The sequence below is a fragment of the Sus scrofa genome, chromosome 10 (assembly GCF_054392235.1).
Source record: "Sus scrofa isolate SSC_HxYL_T2T_F1_AM1 chromosome 10, Sscrofa_HxYL_maternal_Yorkshire_Landrace_v2.0, whole genome shotgun sequence".
NCBI lineage: Eukaryota > Metazoa > Chordata > Mammalia > Artiodactyla > Suidae > Sus > Sus scrofa.
In genome coordinates, this window is record NC_139392.1 from 12576089 (window position 1) to 12596090 (window position 20002).

The 20002-nt window shown below is 38.9% G+C and overlaps 1 protein-coding gene across 14 annotated transcripts in view; it reads left to right on the forward strand.

The window, feature by feature from the left end:
• MARK1 (microtubule affinity regulating kinase 1) overlaps window positions 1-20002 on the forward strand; it is a 126043-nt gene that overhangs the window by 76711 nt on the left and 29330 nt on the right. For 10 of the 14 annotated variants that reach the window (XM_021064328.2, XM_021064330.2, XM_021064329.2 and 7 more), the window contains exons 5-9: window positions 190-255; window positions 4334-4404; window positions 9111-9167; window positions 15620-15856; window positions 15944-16063. In XM_021064328.2, the coding sequence (XP_020919987.1) occupies window positions 190-255; window positions 4334-4404; window positions 9111-9167; window positions 15620-15856; window positions 15944-16063 (551 nt within the window). The remainder of the gene's footprint in view (window positions 1-189; window positions 256-4333; window positions 4405-9110; window positions 9168-15619; window positions 15857-15943; window positions 16064-20002) is intronic. The other 4 variants (XM_084979176.1, XM_084979177.1, XM_084979178.1 and 1 more) reach the window with 1 other exon arrangement.

The following is a 20002-nucleotide window of genomic DNA, read 5'->3' on the forward strand; positions in this document are numbered from 1 at the left end:
ATGTATACCAGTCGGGTTTGTAACCCCTGAGCCACAATGGGAACTCCAAATTCTAAATTTGAAATTGTAATTGATAATTTTTAGTAACTACTCAAATTTTCCTTTGGTTTAGCGTTACCTTAAATTTTCGTAAAGCATATGTACTGTGTGCTAACAATTACGAGTTATGTCTCTAATTTCTTTTTTCAGTAAAATTGTTTGAAGTTATCGAAACAGAGAAGACCCTCTATTTAGTCATGGAGTACGCGAGTGGGGGTAAGGCTGAGGGGATGTAAGGTTATCTTTACTGAGACCTACAGAGTTTAACACCTAAAGGTTCATCATAACATTCGTGTCTTTATTCATGCTAATGAATCTACAGTTTTGTTTAAATGCCTCAAAGTGGTATCTTAAAGAAAATTGAGTGTTTGGTTTCAAGACCTCTTAATCTTACATGTAAAAATTGGATTTGGGCTTATTTAAAAATTACTTAGGGGCATTTTTCAGAACTCTAAATTTGCATTGTTATCTATGAATCTTTTAATTCTCTCAGCTAAATATTTTATCATAATATTATTAGAACCTCTGGCTATAAGCAGGCAAGCTCAAATTCAGGATGTAATAAAGTTTATGATAAAAGCATGTTCTAGGTCAGGTGTTTCTCTCAGTAATTGTTCATATATGACAGATTCTCAATATACATACATTTTTAAGATACTCCATAGAATGTTTTGATTTAGCCAAGTATTGATCTGTATATAAGTTAGAAGACTGAGTTGACAGGGAAATGATATAATATATTTCTAGTAGACTATAATGTGCATTTTGACTGTATAGTGTCAAAAATAGAAATGATTTTTAAACACTGATATACAATAGAAAGTCATTTTATCTCCTGTACTTTCTCTCAAATGAGAGATACATTGGCTTGGAATCACTGTTGGTTTAGGGATAAGCCTGAACTTTCTCAGCAACAGATTTAAAATTTATGGAGTTCAATCATTTAATAAATAAAATGAGGCCTTGAAGGTTTATAAATTAATTAATTAATTAATTAATAAAAAGCCCGTGAAGATTTTAAGGGCTTCGAGAATTTAGGCAGTTGAATAAGAGGGAGGGCAGCAGAAATTATTTAAACCGCTTTGGCTAATTAACTTTTTGCTAATCAATAGCAAAACTTAGTGTTGAATTTAGTTTTGATTCCTTTTAGCTAATAAAGTATATAGAGTTTTATGGTGATTCAGATTTTTCGTAACTAGAATAAAGATGATTTTAGTCTATACCATCTAGGTTATGTATTTTTACACTCCTTAGAGTTCAAAAAAAAATTACGAATTTTAAACATCTTCATTGCTTTTTCAGTTTTTTATGCAGATCGAAAGGTTTAATAGATTTCGGTTTTCGCAAAGCTTTTTTTGCATCCTGAAAATATTTTTTCAGTGTGTTTTTTACTTAACCTGAAAACTTATGTCATTCATGTTTAGGACCTTAAAAAATAATAATACAGCCGTGCAAATTGGCAAAAAAAAAAAAAATCAGTCTATAATAAAATGAATGAACCTACAAATTCACATAATGAACTCTTTCTCTGTTTTTCTATCTTTTAGTTGGAGATATATATATATATAAATAAAACAGTGCATCAGTGTAGGAACCCTGAGTGTTTGGTTCAGTTAGACTTTTTTCCTTTTAGTGACCTAGAGTCCAGAAAATGGGGCTGGACCTGCTTTGATATGAGGAATCACAGACTGCTGAAAGTCTGTGGTCACTGCTCTATTTTTATGAAGGTCCACCACAGGGCTGTGTAAATATTAATGTGTTTACTGCTTTGCAGTGAATGGTGAGTACAGTCAACTCTCTATTGGTGCTGATGAAGGGGAGACAGCTCACGGGGTCATCACCGCTCTCCTTCAGGAGCCTTGGGGTGCAGTGCAGTGTAGGCAGATATGTGCTGGAACTCAGCTCAGACCAGCTCCTTCAGTAGCCTTGGGAGGGGCAGTGGGGTGCAGTGCAGTGTAGACACATGTGTGCTAGAACTCAGCCCAAACCAGCTCGTCCCTTTATATTATGAGTTCTAATTCCTCATGATAGGATTTCTTTGGGTCTTGGCAGTCAGTGATCTTATAACAAAACCGTCATGGGTCTGTAGCAATAAATCTAGAATTACCTTCTTGCCTTTTTCATCTCGAAATGGCAAGGTGACTCTGGAAAATAAAATACTTCATATTTTTCCTCTGAAATTTCCAGGTATTTTAGGACTGACACGCACATACACACTAGAAACTCAGCGTTTACAAGGGTTGCATCAGACAGCTGTCTCTTTGCTCAAGCACATCTGTTGATTGTGGTTCAGTAATGTGGCAGATCTTCAGTGATCAGAAGGGCAGGGGACTCCTTTGTGATTTTGAACCATATTTCATTCAAAGGAGCCTGTTAAAAGTAGGTGTCAGGGTGTTCCCATAGTGGCTCAGTGGTTAATGAATCCGACTAGGAACCATGAGGTTGCGGGTTCGATCCCTGACCTTGCTCAGTGGGTTAAGGATCTGGTGTGGCCGTGAGCTGTGGTGTAGGTCGCAGACGCGGCTCAGATCCCGCGTAGCTGTGGCTGTAGCGTAGGCAGGCGGCTACAGCTCCAATTCGACCCCTAACCTGGGAACCTCCATATGCCATGGGAGCGGCCCAAGAAATGGCAAAAGACCAAAAAAAAAAAGTAGGTGTCAGGGCTACTCTGGAATAGTGTGTTTATTCCTTCTTTTGTTCATGCAGACAGTATTTTTAAATGCCTACTGTGAGCTCGGTGGTATTCTGGGTGCTGGAAACACATGGGGTGTGAGCAAAGGCAAAAGCCCTGCCCTCAAAAAGATGACATTCTAATTGGGAAGCAGATCATATAAATAATACCTAATCAGTAAAGGACCGAGTCACATACCCATCTGGGCTATGAGCGTCCAGGCAGAACACGAAAATAGTGCAAATTTTTTACCTCGTGCCCTGTATCTTCCCAGCTAACCTCACACTGCGATGGGTCAGCCAGAGCATCTGTTCATTTCTCTGTTTTCATTGTCCCATTTAATCATTTAAGTATGCTGATATAATAGACTGTCTAACATTGTAGATGTATTAGTTTCATCTGACATACATCATTACATATTTGATTTTTAATATACTACTTATGTCTCAGGATTGCTATTGCATATATGTCTATGTAATATACCTGTATACCTAGATGCAAATACGTAATTTATTGAGTGCTTACTATATGCCAGTCACTGTGCTAAGAAGCACATGCATTATTTCATTTACTCCTCACTTCAGCCATGTGAGATGGGCAATAGAGAGAAACTGGGTCTGATTGAAATTAAGAAATCTTCCTAATTCTCCCAGCGGCTACTTAGGACTAAACCAAGATTCATATCAAAATGGGTCAGATTCTAAACCCTGAGTTTTCATCATTTTGCTGTACTTTACAAGACCTCTTTAAGCCACTTTGTGAATTTTTAATACACCTGTGTGTCTATATGGTCTGAATTATCAGGATACAAAACTTTTACAAACCCTTACACTGAGATATTTTATTTTTGATAATGTAACTAAACAGTAGTGGGTTTTTTAAATTATTATGGACTAAAGGGATAAAAACTTCCAGACATGTAAGTAAAGGATCTATTGGGAAATTTGTAGTTTCTAGTTATCTTTAAATTATTTTAACAAATATATATTGTCAGTCCACTTTGTGCCCTGTCACGGGAGCGAGGGTACAGATGGAGTGGGGTAATAGGAGATGATTCGTTCTTTTGATAAGCAGTGAAGTACCACCGCAGATAAGATGAACATCGTGAGAATGAGCATAAACAGTATAGAAAGGAAAAAAGGAGGCAGTCGCTGTGGATGGAGAGAGAACTTAACCAAGACTGCATGACCAGTAGACCATGAGACTGAGAGAGCGTGAGCCGACATAATATGACTTGTTATTTTATTTGAAATGTAAGCCCCAAATACAAGGCCAAATAGAATTTTTGACTGCCCATGCAATGGCTTCCCTTTATTAGAATGGATAATAAAGAGTTGACTGTATTTTTATATAATACTTAAAAACAGAAAGAAAGGTTTCTTGTGTTTTTATGACTTTTTATTAAAGAGTTTTGCTGCCTCATAAGCTGCTACCAGATATTCAATTTTATATGTATTTTTGCCTTTTTTTCCTCTTCATGTAATAGTTTGTGATTTACATAGAACTGGCAGAAAATTGTGGGCCAGTAGCTTCTTTAAAAACGAGGCACAACCTTGACGTTGCGTGTGTTGTTCGCTGAAAGTCTGTGTGTATCTTACTGCCTGCTCTGCCTTTCTGATTCAGGTGAAGTGTTTGATTACTTAGTTGCCCATGGAAGAATGAAGGAGAAAGAGGCCCGGGCAAAGTTTAGGCAGGTATGGAAAGCAGTTTTCAACTTGGCTTTGCTGCTGTTTTTTCAGAGATGGACAATGGACAGTTTCACAAACCAGAATTCAGAGGACGCTGTACTTTAAAAAGGAAAATGCCTGCTCTCTTATACTTCTTTTTAAGGATGGAAACCTGAACAAGAAATCTGTCTTCCTGAAGTTAAATTTGAAATAGTTGCATCATAAATAGTAAAATAGAGGAGACTCTTATTAATAACTCTTTGATCATCTTGGAAATATAAACTAGACTGAGATAGAAAATACTTTATTCAGTAATTATTATCAAGTGTTATTATTAGCTTTATGTATATAATATAAATGGGTACTGTTTTAAAAGGTTTTTGTATTCTCTTTAATAAAGACGTCTTGGTGTTAGAACTCATATTGGTGACGATTTAAAGACTTAAAGACTTTGATCAATTTTATTTAGTCAAGTGGGCAAGAACCTTGCCAGTGTGGTAGAAGAACATGGTAAGATGTTTATATTTCCAGGTCAATTCACATATGATTTGTTACAGAAATGATAAAATGAGAAAAAGTAATTTAAGTTTATCCAGGAGTTTGTTTTTAAATTTTAGGAATAAAATAATTAAAATTAGCCTACTTTATAAATTACCGTAGAAATGACAAATGAATGAATTGTAAGTTGTTCATAAGGAGTTGACCACGGTGACGCAACAGGATCCACACAGCGTCTTTGCAGCCCCAGGACACAGGTTCGATCCTCGGCCTGGCGCAGGGGTTCAGGGTCCAGGATTGCTATAGCTGCGTTGTAGCTTGCAACTGTGGCTCGGATCCAATCCCTGGCCCCGGAACTCCACTGTGCCACCTGGCGGCCAAAAACGAAAAAAAAAAATCAATCATAAAGTTTACTGAAGCAAAGTTTCAACAGACAACTATATCCCAAACTTTACCTGGGTGAATTTAACATACTTCAGTTAAAAATAGTTCAGTATTTCTCTTCTGTAAGCCCAGTTCTACAGTTAAAGGGATCCTGTAATTAGTAAGGTTGGGAACACTGTATGCTGACATGCCATCTTCCTCTAGGAGATGTGATGTGTGTGTGAACATATAACCAGTTGGAGAAGTCCTGGCGGAGAGGGCATGAGAAACCTGCTCACCTTTTTTTTTTTTTTTTTTTTTGACCTAGTATTCTCCACATCGATCACGGAGAGAGTTTATTTTGTGAAACCTCTATTATTAATACCTCACAGAATCACTACTTTTTGAAACGCAATATGTGAAATGCTTTAGGCTGAAGATATACATGACCCTTACATTTAGGAGAGATTCCTAGAAGCGTTTGATTTCAAACAGCAGAATCTAAAGACACTTGGTAATGAGGAAGTAACATTGAGAAACTGCCACCTGCTATTAAATTATTTTGTACCCTGGGATGGGATTCCAAGCTTCACTTAAGAACCACCATCATCCCTTTAAATGTTGTTCTTTCCACCTCAGTTGCACTAGTTTTAGTTAGTAGCTGACCAGGAAGAAAATTCCAATTGATATTAAATATTTCTATTGCCAGAGTTCCCTTCGTGGCTCAGCAGTTAACGAACCTGACTAGATCCACAAGGATGTGGGTTTGATCCCTGGCCTCGCTCAGTGGGTTGAGCATCCGGTGTTGCTGTGAGCTGTGGTGTAGGTCACAGACACGGCTTGGATCTGGCATTGCTGTGGCTGTGGTGTAGGCCAGCAGCTGCAGCTCCAGTTCAACCCCTAGCCTGGGAACCTCCATACGCCGCAGATGCGGCCCTAAAAAGCAAATAAATAAATAAAACTAATACTTGTATATTTACTGTTATTTTTATTTTCTCTGTATTTCATAAAGTTATTTTTAAGTTTAGCAATGAAGAGGCATGTACTGTATTAGTAAGGCTGCACACACACATATATGTATGTGTGTATGTGTGTGTGTATGTGTGTGTGTGTGCGTGTATATATGTGTGTACACACATATGTATGTGTGTGTGCATATGTGTGTATATGTGTATGTATATATGTGCATATGTACGTATATATCCTTTTTTTTGGCCATGCTTGCAGCATGTGGAAGTTCCCAGGCCAGGGATGGAACCCACGCCATAGCAGTGATTCAAGCCACTGACGTGACAGTGCTGCATCCTTAACCCACCGCACCACAAGGGAACGCCTCTATATCCTTGATCCTACTGTTAATATAGCAAAGACACTAGGGCAGTTTAGGACAAGTTTAGCAGCCTTTGCCCATAGAGTGCCTCTGCATTCCTTAAGACGTGAGGGCCTACAAGAAAATCATAATACTGATTCAACCCTTCCAATATCAAGGGTGCTACTTAAAGCCAGGGAATTCCTGACCCACGTACAAATAATTGCAAAGCAACCGCCACAGTTACACCTCATGGCAAAATATTGACACATCTGGTCTCAGCGTCAGTATAGAGCTGATTGTAAGTCATGTTTTCAAGGTCCGTAACAGAAAGATTGCAGGGATATTCTTACTTCCTCTTTGTGGAAGTAGAGAAAGTTTTGAGATGGAAGAGTCTGGCCGTAGAGTAATGCAGGAAAACTTGAGCTTGTGGATCGAGGCTCTTACAGTGAGCGAGTCAAAAGCCAGAACTTCTGTTTCAGGGAAGAAATTGTATGTACCCTACTAGTTGAGTGTGCTGATGTTATAAATTATCTTGCCCTTCCTAAGGCTTTAAGACCAAGGAGATTTTTATTCCAGAAGTGCCCATAGAACTGCTCTCACAGACGTCATTCCTGTGTAATGTGAAATGCATGTTTGGTAACCAAATCATTATCTTGACTGTCAAGAGAAGGTGACTTGAAAAAGATAATATCATTATCAGCAAATTTCTGTTCTCTCTGATACAAAAAGAGCCTTATGAAGTAGGTTCAGTAAGATCTATTGATATCTACATGTAAATGTAGATATCTCTAATAAGTGCATTTTAGTGAAAACTTGCATATTAGAATTTTGAAGCATATTGCTTAAGAGAATACCACCTGTTTTCATTGTAGGATTCTGCTGTATTTTGGGGACTCACGTTTCAAATTGATTATACTCAGTCACAGTTAGCTGTGCTCAAAAACACTTTATGTTCCTGTGATACTTGCTTAGTTTGGAATTCAGATACTTTACCAACTTGTCTATCAAGGTTTAACTCCTACAATTACCCTTTTCCCACCTGCTTTTCAAAAACCTCCTCTTCCCTCAACAGCAATGCATTTTGCCACCTCACCCCTACCCAGATCACCACATTTTAAGGTAGCACTACCCTTCCTGGACGGCTTAGAGCAAACATCACCCACTAAGCAAAATTACTCCTTATTTTTTAGGATGCCCTCACCTCTTTGTACCTCTGCTTCTATGATTCTGCCTTGCAGTGTATATAGTTACTCACTTACCTATTTCCCCTCCAATCAATGTAGGGTGGGATTCATGGAGTGTTCATTGTTGTGTCGCACTAGCAACCAGCACACTTTCTTGCACATAGCAGGTACTCAATAAACTGTTGAAGCAAAATGAATTTAATTGAATTACTCCTTACTCACTGTGTGTTGATTTTGTTTTGAATTCATGTCCTCTCTGTCTTTGAACCATTTTAATATACATTAGAACGATTTAGTAATACAGCGATCAGTTTCACTTGTGTTCCTTTGAAGTTCTGTTTTGTCTAACCAGTATCGTTTTAACATGGTCATACGTCCCATCACCTTTCCACTTTTAAAAATCTCATTTCCATCCCCATTTGTAAATGCCTAATCAATATTCAACACGCACACCGCGTTCACATTTAACTGGATCCACGGGATTGAATGTTCTGCTGTGCATTAAAATGTCCATCCTGAATATCAGCTCTGTGCTCAAAAGAGCTCTTGCTTAATTGCTGTCAGATTTGTTCCTTTTCTCTATTTTATGTAATACAGTGAATTATTATAGGATTGCTGATAACTGATTTCTCACTTGTATCTTTGGCCCTTAAGCCATTGGGTTCGTTCCCATCTGGCACTCGTTGCCCGAGAGCCGTATGTATGGTTAAAAGTTGGGACCACCCACAAAGTCTAGTTATGAGGGTGAACTGTATTGCCCAGCCGAGGGAGTGACAGGTTTAAGATTAAATTGCCTTTTTATGTCTTTTGATAATTAGGTTTCCATTTAAAGCGCAAAACGTTCCCCTTTTCTTTATACTATATGAACAGACAAAAATAGGGTGTTGCTAAATATCCTGTTGATAAATTCTTACTCAGTTGGCCTCCGGGAAGAAACACGCCTCGAACACTTTTAGTCTAACTCCCAAAATAGAGTTTTGCATTTTGAACCTCAGCTGTCTTAGAATGCAGAGTCATGTGTGCCAGAATTCTTATGCCAACAGTAGAATAAACCATTTGACCCAAACCACAAATGGTATACATTCAATCATGAAAAACAGAAATAGAACAGCCATAAAAAAAAAATCTTCCTGGACTCTGACAAAGATCGTGTATTTTAGCAAAAAACCACTGCTTTTCCATATTGTCCACATTGAAAAGTGCAGATTTCATCACTTTAATATGTATGGGTTTCTGAACTAAAGGAACAGTAATATTGCTAAATGTAACTTTGAAATACAAGTTAGTAACGTCTCTAAATTGGAATGATAATTGGGAAAAAATTTATTTTTTACCATAAAATAATTTTGAACCTTTCATCCAAATATTTATTACAGATTGTGTCTGCTGTACAGTATTGTCATCAGAAGTGCATTGTTCACCGTGATCTTAAGGTAAAGTCATTAATTTTGTAATGAAAATTTTGTAATTTATCAGTAGATATTTGATACTATCAGAGCTGTCTTTTTGATTGCCTAGTTGTACTGTACAAGGAAATTAGTTTCTAATTTAATTCTTATAGCAACTTTTTTTAAAGGCAGTTTTTTTTCTTTTTTTATTGAAGTATAGTTGGTTTACAATATTATGTTTGTGTCAGGTGTATAGTGAAGTGATATATATATATATATATCAGCTATATATATAATTATTTATTTCGGATGATTTTCCATTACAGGTTATTACAAGATATTAAATATAGTTCCCTGTGCTATACAGTAAATCCTTGTTGCTTATCTATTTTGTGTATAGTAGTTTGTATCTGTTAATCCCATATATATTCCTAATTTATCCCTCCCCCGTTCTTTGCCTACAGTAACCATAAGTTTGTTTTCTAAGTCTTTGAGTCTGTTTCTGTTTTGTGTGTAGATTCATTTGTATTCTTTTTGGGATTCCAAATATAAATAATAGCATGTAACATTCATCATTCACCATCTCACTTACGTCACTTAGTATGATAATCTCTAGGTCCATCCATGTTGCTGCACATGGCAATATTACATTCTTTTTCATGGCTGAGTAGTCTTCGTGTGTGTGTGTGTGTGTGTGTGTGTGTGTGTGTGTGTGTGTGTGTGTGTGTGTGTGTGTATACACATCTTCTTAAGCCAGTCATCTGTTGGTGGACACTTGGGTTGTTTCTCTGTCTTGGGTGTTATAAAAATAGTGCTGTTGTGAACATTGGGGCGCATGTATCTTTTCGAATTAAGCGTTTTCACCTTTTCTGAATATATGCTCGTGAGTGGAATTGTTCAGTCAGATGTTAGTTCTGTTTTTAGTTTTCTGCGCAAGGGCCATACTGTTTTCCATGGTGGCTGCAACTCACAGTCCCATCAGCACTGAAGAAGGGTTCCCTTTTCTCCACACTCTCTCCGGCATTTGTTATTTGTGGCCTTTTTCATGACAACTTTTCTGACTGGTGTGAGGTGATACCTCATTGTGGTTTTGATGTGTATTTCTCTAATAATTAGCAGTGTTGAACATCTTTTTATGTGCCTGTTGGCTTTCTCTCTGTCTTCTTTGAAGAGTTATCTTTTCAGGTCTTCTGCCCATTTTTTTTTTTTGATTGGATTGTTTGTTTGATATTGAGTTATATGAGCTATTTCCATATTTTAAATTAACCTCTTTTTTTGTCACATCGTTTGCAAATATTTTCTCCCATTCTTTTGGTTGGGTTTTTTTTTTTTTCCCCCTGTGTTGTTGATAGTTTCCTTTGCTATGCAAAAGCTTCAAAGTTTGATTAGGTCCCATTTGTTTATTTTTGCTTTTTTTCTTTTGCTTCGGAGAATAAACTTAACCAAAGAAGTGAAGGACTTATACACTGAAAACTATAAAACATTGATCAAGCTAATTGAAGATGATTCAAAGAAATGGAAAGATATTGTATGCTTTTGGATTGAAAGAATTGATAATGTTAAAATGGCCATACTACTCAAAGCAATCTACAGAGTTAATGCAATCCCTATCAAAATACCCGTGACATTTTTCACAGAACTAAAACACATTTTAAAATGTATATGAAGGAGTTCCCATCGTGGCTCAGCAGAAGCAAACCTGACTAGGAACCATGACATTTCGGGTCGGATCCCTGGCCTCACTCAGTGGGTTAAGGATCTGGTGTTGCCGTGAGCTGTGGTGTAGGTTGCAGATGCGGTTCGGATCCCGCGTTGCTGTGGCTGTGGTGTAGTCTGGCAGAGGTAGTTTCGATTCGACCCCTAGCCTGGGAACCTCCATATGCCAGTGCTCATCCTCGCATTAAAAGTCAAAGAAACAGGAAACGTGTTAAACGTTTTTAAGAACGTCAGATGCACGTGGTCAGTGTGAGCTAGCGTACTTGGAATAAGAAATGTGTGATAGTCAAGCAGCGGCTGTGGCAGTGACTACTGAGGGAACTGATTTCCTTTGCTTTGGGTGCCCCGAAGAGGGATTGCTGAATCACATGGTGGTGCTATTTCAGCTTTTGTGGAAGCTCCATACGGCTTTCTGCAACGGCGACACCTCTTTGCCATCCTCCCAGCTGTGCTCAAGGGTCCCAGTTTCCCCACATTCTTGGTGACACTTGTTATATATATTTGTCCGATGGTAGCTGTCCTGACAGGTGTGGGATAACACCCCATTGTGGTTTTGATTAGTGATGGGGAACAGCTTTCCGCATACCTGATGACCATTTGTGTCTGCTTTGGAAAAATGTCTGTTTAGGTGTTTTGCCTGTTTTTTAATCTGTTTATTTTTTGGTATTGAGCTATATGAGTTCCTTATGTATTTTGGATCTTAACTCTTTATTAGATGTATGGTTTGCAAATATTTTCTTCTATCCTGAGGGTGTCTTTTCATTCTGTTCATGATTTCCTTTGCTGTGCAGAAGCTTTTCAGTTGGACGTAGTCTCACTTTTCTGTGCTTTGCTCTGGTTGCCTGAGCTTTTGGCGTCTAATCCAGAAAGTTAATAATATTGTATTGAGCACTGGAGGTGGACTGAGAGAGTAGATTTCAGGTGTTCTCATCACCCATATGGGGAAAAAAAAGTAACTGTGAGCGAATAAGTCAGTTAGCTTGATTTAAGTAATCATTTCATTATGTGTATCAAGTTATCATGTCGTATACCTTAAATATATGGTTTTTATTCTAAAAATAACTATAAAAAGAAACAAAGAGTTGGGGCCAAGTCGATTTTTTTTTTTTTTAATGAAGATAGAAAGCTCTAGGTCTACAAAAGTCTTTTTTTTTTCCTTTTTCTCTATTTTTCCAAATTTAACTTGTATGTTCCTCACCTAGAAATCTTTTTTTTTTTTTTTTTTCCACTTCTTTTGCCATTGCCTCTATCAGTTACTGGCACTAGTTCGTGTTAGATTTGAACTGTTTTAAACAGCTGTTGAAAGTCTAATCTTGTATTTTGGCTCCTTTTCCTGAGCTTATGGATTTTCTACTGCTCCAAAATATTTCTATTTCTCAGTTTCCTTCCTCAGCTATTTTAAGGGAAACCACTGGCACAAAGAAAGAGAAAGAAGAAGACTCTTTCCCTGCCCATGTGTTTGACTCCCAATTTGTCATCTCGTCTCTTATATGAAAAAAAAAAAAATCTGCAAAAAATCCTGATCAGCACGCTGTGTTTTCCCTCAAGCCCGGGGAGGGCTTTCCTGTCTGCTCTTGGAAGGACGCCTCTAAGCCCACTCCCACTCTCTTCTTCTAGGGCAGGCTTGGTACTTGCTATCCATCCAGATGTCTTGAGAGAGACTGGAAAAGTCTACCTTGCTCTTCGATGGCCTCAGAAATTTAGTGACCAGGCCTTTATATCAGAACATCAGAGTAACCTGGTTTTGTAACACAGTCCATAATTTTATGATCTAATATAAATCTCCAAAATCTGTGTGCTGTTGTAATATTTATGCCATAAATGATACCACATTTTTTGGCATATTTTGGGATGTTAGATGTATCTTTATTTTCTCAAAGTGAAAACAAATATCCCAAGCTAGGGTGCTTTAAATAAAGAACAGAAGAAGGAGACAGGGAGGAAAGACCCGTGCAATGGGCAGGTGCCTGCTCTGCCAACTGAGTGCTGGGCCCTCCAGTGATATAGAGAAATCTGGTTTTCATTTTTGTCAGGTTTTGCTCCTTTTTGTAACCTGAGAAAACACATGTACAAGCTAAGCTTTCACTTTGTTAGTCCCTCCGTTGTAATGTAGAGTCTGAAACAAAACATGTAAAATCGAATCCTTGGATTTTACACATAAAACACAGCTTTTTATAAATTGCTTGCATTTATAAAAGGTACATTTAAAATGTTTTCATTGATAAATAATCCAATGGACCTATACGGAACCATAAAAAACCTAGAATTGCCGTAGCATTTGTGAGGGGGGAAAAAAAGCAGGAGGCATCACTCTCCCAGACTTGAAACAATATTAAAAGCTGTAGGAATCAAAGCAGTGTGATCTTGGTGTAGAAACAGACATAGTGATTGATGGAACAGAAGTAGAGAGTCTCGAAATAAACCCAGACACCTGTAGTCGATTCATCTTCAACAAAGGAGGCAAGAATATCAAGTGGGAACAAGACAGTCTTTTCAGCAAGTGGTAATGGGAAAACTGGACAGCTACCTGTAAATCAGTGAAACAGGAACACACCCCCACACCATGTACAAAAATAACTCAAAATGGCTTGAAGACGTAAACATAAGACCCGACACCATCAAACTCCCAGAAGAGAACATAGGCATAACATTCTCTGACATCAACTATGCAAATGTTTTCTTAGCTCAGTCTCCCAAGGCAATAGAAATAAAAACAAAAATAAACAAATGAGACCTAAACTTACAAGCTTTTGCTCAGCAAAAGAAACCATTAAAAAAAAAAAAAAAAAGGAAAAGAACCTACAGAATGGGAGAAAATGAGAAAATAGTTGCAAATGATGCAATCAACAAGGGCTTAATCTCTAAAGTATACAAACAACTCATATACCCAATAGCCAAAAAAAAAAAAAAAAAAAATTGAAAAATGAGCAGAAGACCTAAATAGACATTTCTCCAGAGAGGACATGTGGACATGTGGATGGCCAGTAGGCATATGAAAAGATGCTCTTGGAGTTCCCGTCTGGGCTCAGCAGAAGCAAATCTGACTAGCATCCATGAGGACGCAGGTTCAATCCCTGGCCTTGCTTGGTGGGTTAAGGATCCAGCGTTGCTGTGAGATGTGGTGTAAGTTGCAGATGCGACTCGGATCCAGCATTGCTGTGGCTGTGGCATAGGCCAGTGGCCAGAGCTCTAATTCGACCCCTGGCCTGCGAACCTCCATATGACTTAGGTGCGGCCCTAAAAAGACCAAAAAAAAAAAAAAAATGCTCACCACCACTAATTATTAGAGAAATGCAAATCAAAACTATAATGAGGTACTACCTCACACCAGTCAGAATGGCCATCATTAAAAAATCTATAAAAAACAAATGCTGGAGAGGATGTGGAGAAAAGGGAACCCTCCTCCACTGCTGGTAGAAATGTAAATTGGTACAGCCAGTATGGAAAACAGTATGGAGGTTCCTCAGAAAACTACAAATAGAATTACCATATGATCCCACAGTCCTACTCTTGGGTATATATCCAGACAAAACTGTAATTCAAAAAGATCCATGCACCCCTATGTTCACTGCAGCTCTATTCACAACAGCCAAGACATGGAAACAACCTAAATGTCCATCAGCAGATGACTGGATGAAGAAGATGTGATACATGTACACAGTGGGATGCTACCCAGCCATAAAAAAGAGCAAAACAATGCCATTCACAGCAACATGGAGGCAACTAGAGATTATCATACTAAGTGAAGTCCGTCAGAGGAAAACAAATGCCGCATGAGACCAGTAATATGTGGAAACTGAAATATAGCAGAGATCTACCCAACAGAAACAGACTCACAGACATGGAGAACAGACTTGTGGTTGCCAAAGGCGGGGGTGGGGCTGGTGGTGGAAGGAGTGGGATGAACTGAAGAGTTTGAGGTTGAAAGATGCAAGCTATGGCACGTGGAATGGATAAGTGGTGAGGCCCTGCTGTACCGCACAGGGAACTATATCCAGTCTTCTGGGATAGACAGTGATGGAAAAGAATATTTAAAAAAGAGTGTGTGTGTGTGTGTGTGTGTGTGTGTGTGTGTGTGTGTGTGTGTGACTGAGTTAATTTGCTATACAGCAGACATTGGCATCACATTGTAAATCAACTATACTTTTATTTAAAAATTAAAAAATAAAGTTTTCTTATTGAATGATTCTGACTTAGGAAGATTTTAGAAAACCAGCATTTCAAAACATGGAGAGGAAATCACTTCTTTCTTACCATAATAAACCTCTAGAAGAGAATCTCATTTTTGAAAAAACAAAAGGGGCTTTTTTACATTTACATAAGACGTAATGGAGGCCAGATTATACTATATTGTTTTACGGAAAGAACAGAATTTTGTTGAGGAAGCCTTTTGCCAGAGAAGATAAGGAATGGATTCAGTAGTTACAGACTTAGATTCTTCAGCATAGGTCACAGTAAGGTACAAATCAGGATGTTTCTTACCATGAGGGGGGAAAAATGGGTTTAACATAACCTATGAAAGGAAATGACGTTTGAATACCCTTTCTTAAACAGTTCCATACATGCCTGTAAACGGAGCTTTCCTCTGTGTTAAAATGCAGTCTTATCTGGATGTAATTCCGAACAGTCATGACTGAAGTACTATACTGGCCTCAAAAAGGTGATGTTAGGCTTGACAATGGGAGACAAGACATAGGCGTTCTGAGATCTGATGCAGGGACGATGGATGCTTTCTTTTACGTCGGCTCTTCATGTTGTCCTTTTTGTGATTTTCCTCGTAGGCTGAGAACCTTCTCCTTGATGCTGACATGAATATTAAAATTGCTGACTTTGGTTTTAGTAATGAGTTTACAGTCGGGAACAAGTTGGACACGTTCTGCGGGAGCCCCCCGTACGCGGCCCCGGAGCTCTTCCAAGGGAAGAAGTACGACGGGCCCGAGGTGGACGTCTGGAGCCTCGGCGTCATCCTCTACACGTTAGTCAGTGGCTCCTTGCCTTTCGATGGCCAGAATTTGAAGGTACCCGCTCATCCCAGTAGTCACGTTCTGTCCCCAAGCACGAGGATGGCAACAGCCAGCGAGACGTTTCTGTTTTTGCCTTGGAAGGAGCTGCGGGAGCGAGTCCTGCGCGGGAAGTACCGCATTCCCTTCTACATGTCCACCGACTGCGAGAACCTCCTGAAGAAGCTCTTAGTGCTGAACCCCATAAAGAGAGGCAGCCTGGAAGTAAGTCGGCTTTGTTCCCCCCCGAAGGTAAAGGTGCACCCTGACCTTATCCGAGAGGATGGAAGAGCATGCCCATAGGTTCTCGAACCCCTGTGGGTTTTTTTTTTTTTTTTTAGGAAAATTGCCAAATCGCCGAATTTGCCTTTGATTAGAGCTAGACAAAATCCCCTGACACTTGCCCGACTCAAGAGCTGGGCAATAGTGCACTCCTGTTTCTTCTTTGTCCTGCAGGGAAGTGTTAAATTCAAACAATCAAAGTAGGGATAAAATTGACCTCATTGAAGAAGGGCAAAAACCTAGCCTCTGTCAGAAGTTGCTTGGCTCAGTGCCGAAAGCTTGTCCTCATTAAGTACAACTATTTCAGGGATGAAAGTGAAAATTCGAATCCAGCGACTGCTTCATGGCTGTGTCTGAAGTTTGTATCTGTTAGTGAAAATTTAGGTAGGTCCCTACATTTGAGGATGTTTACCTAGGACTCGTCAGCAGCAGATTGTTCATGTCTTACCACGCTGTTGTGTTGCCGGCATACATGGCATACGGGAGGTTATTTATTTATAATCATAGGAGCTCTTGTACGTGTGCGAAGTACGTTAACATACGTTACACCCCGTAGCGTCAGAGGTTCCCATAACCAAAGGGAGTGATGTATTTCTTAAGTATTTGGTCCGTCTGCTTTTAGGAATATTTTAGTCTCTGCTAAGATGATTTCAGGGATTCAGCAGGTGGTGTTTGCTGTTACTTTTTTGTCTGCATTTATTCGCCTTAATAGGTGGGGTAGAAAGTTCAGAGAATTAACCTCACTTAAACTGCCCTTGTTGAGCATAGCCGTGGGGCTTGCTGGCACGGATTCCATGCTGCTTAGGGGGCAGCCTTATCGTGAGCCGCCCCTGGGTGCAGAGCTCTGAGGTTAGTTGGGGCTTTGTAATTTCATCACCACAGTACTTGGCACTAAAAGACAGAGGATGTTTTGGTGGAAGTTAGCGGATGGTGGCTCTTCCATAGGAAATTACTTTGCATGCTTTCTATCAGTGAATCACTTATCAGATAATTTTTTATTGAATTATTTGTTTCAGTGTGATTAGTTCCTTCCTATGGTTTTTTTTCTTTGAGGATAAAAGGATACATTACTAATGTCTTAATAGAGAAATCTCTGCAGTAAAAAATGCCCACTTTCATGCTATCACTCTTCTAAACTTACTTTCCACCATGAAAATAGAAAATTCTGTGAAATAGTTAAAAGGTGAAATTGACTCTCGTATCCATTCTAAAATGTTGTAGGAACGTAAGACCCACTTGCATCCTTGGAGCCTGGTCTATCAGAATGTCACGTGATAAAATGTCTAGAGTTGAGACATCAGCTCAGCATCCTTGGAGCCTGGTCTATCAGAATGTCACGTGATAAAATGTCTAGAGTTGAGACATCAGCTCCTGTGAACAGAACAGGAAGACCCCACAAGAAATATTGGGGGCAGGAGATACTACAGATCTCTCTGGATGATTCATCACATGTACCTGGTGTCTTAATCACGGTTAATTTACAGAAACCAAATTTTCCAGTCTTTTATCCTCAGCATTAAAATATGAAGGTTCGGGAGTTCCCATCGTGGCGCAGTGGTTAACGAATCTGACTAGGAACCATGAGTTTGCGGGTTTGATCCCTGGCCTCGCTCAGTGGGTTAAGGATCCGGTGTTGCCGTGAGCTGTGGTGTCGGTCGCAGACGAGGCTCAGACCCTGCATTGCTGTGGCTGTGGCTGTGGCGTAGGCTGGCAGCTACAGCTCTGATTAGACCCCTAGCCTGGGAACCTCCACATGCTGCGGGAGCAGTCCTAGAAAAGGCAAAAAGACAAAAAAAAAAAAAAAGAAGGTTTAAAGTATTAGAATTCTCTGATTCTCTGAATAGAATTTATTTAAAAGCCAAATGATCATTTTAAAGATATTTGCTCATTAGAAGCTTAACTTGATGTATTTGAATATAGTCTGGAACTTCCTGCTCCAGTTTTGTCAAAACTTAAATTTCCCTCCACTAGTCTGCATTGGCAATACTGTCATAATATTGCAGATGTCACCATGCAAAGGCTGGTCTGCTTCACACCTCCCAGAAATGACTTTCCAGAGAAACATGATGCTGGTCCTAGTGATTTTTTTCTAATTTTAAGAAACTCCCCTTGAAGTAACAGTGATGTGGAAAATTAGATTAGTTTTCTTTTCTTTTTTTTTTTTCTTTTCAGGGCCCCACCTGCAGCATATGGAAGTTCTCCAGCTAGGGGCCGAATGAGAGCTGCAGCTGCACAGCCACGGCAATGCCAGATCCGAGTTGCATCTTCAGCCTACACCGCAGCTTGCGGCATCTCAGAATCCTTAACCCACTGATCGAGGTCAGAGATTGAACCCGCATCCTCATGGATGCTATGTTGGGTTTTTAACCGGCTAAGCCACAATGGGAACTCCTTCACTTTTATTTTCAAAACAACTTTATCATCAACTTTACAACAAAAAACATCCATAAACTATAAAACAGCTGTTTTTAAAACACCAGTCTTCAGTGTGTAAACATAAATTTGTATATAGTAACAACGTTCTCATGTCATGTTGCATCCTTTTTTAAAAATTTTTTTTATTTCTCATTTTTAGGGCCAATTCTGCAGCAAATGGAAGTTCCTGGGCTAGGGGTCGAATCTGAGACATATCAGTGACCTACACCACAGCTCGCGGCAATGCCAGATCCTTAACCCACTGAGCGAGGCCAAGGATCGAACCCATGTCTTCATGGAGACTAGTCAGATTCTTAATCTGCTAAGCCACAAGGGGGATTCCCATCCTTTTTTTTGTTTGTTTTTAAACTTTTTTTAAACTAAAAACTAAACGTTTTTAGTGTGTACTCTGCTTTATTATGAGAGTGACCCCCCTGTCCTTGTGAATAGCAGTATTCTTCTCCTTGGATTGTGTTATCAGCCTTTATTTGCTTGTTGCATATTGAGTTGTTTTTGCTCAAATTAATGCGCAGTGCTTTTTCTCTCTGGGGTATGTGCTTCGGTAAATTCTCCAGACTGTCATTACTAGGTCAAAGGGTATAAACAGTCGGCTGGATCCCATGTGTCATTGCCCAAAGATGGGGCGTGACCTGAGGCATTTGAAGATGCCAGCTCTGCGCCACCTGTTTCAGTATTGGATAGAATAGTTTCTAGTATTTGGGCCCTTCCTCCCCCCATTGGTAAAGCATGTTTATTTTGTCCTCATGTTTGATTGGGACTTTCCCCCTGCAGAATTTAGGACATTTTTTCCTTCTTTTCTGTGTACATCGTTGTTGAGAAAATGAATGGTTGTCTGTGTTTGGTGCCTTTCTAGTAGTAATACAGTTTGTCATAATTGCTTTAACTTGTATTCTTTCATTAGAGATAATGCTCCATATTTTTAATGAATAGGTTATGCGTGCTCCTTATATAAGCTCTCTGTGTCTCTTAACTGCCTTTTAAAGAAATCTGGTCGATCAGCTTTGTAGACTTGTGTCAGCCTTGTACATTTTGATATGAAATATTCCCTTGTTAATTCCCATTTTTTTTAAAAAATAGAACTTTATGTATTTTTCAGTGTTACCTGAGTATCATGCATTATTGATGAAACTCTAATCTTTCTTCACTCTGTAACTTGCTAATATTGAGATTTGATATAAAGAATTTTGATTTAAATGATCTGCTTATTCTCTTATTAAATTTCTTATTTAACTTACACACCTTCCTATTGCTTCTCATATATGACTCTGTACTTTATTAAAACATTTCTTAAGGCCTTATAAGTTATGTACCTTATTTGTCCTTCATGACAGTAAAATTAATGAAATTAACTTCACATTTGCCTTGCTTACCCTATGGTTGTTTCTAGATCTATAAACAGCTACGGAATTTTTTGCAGGTTGTGTATCTGAATGCTGACAGCTAATC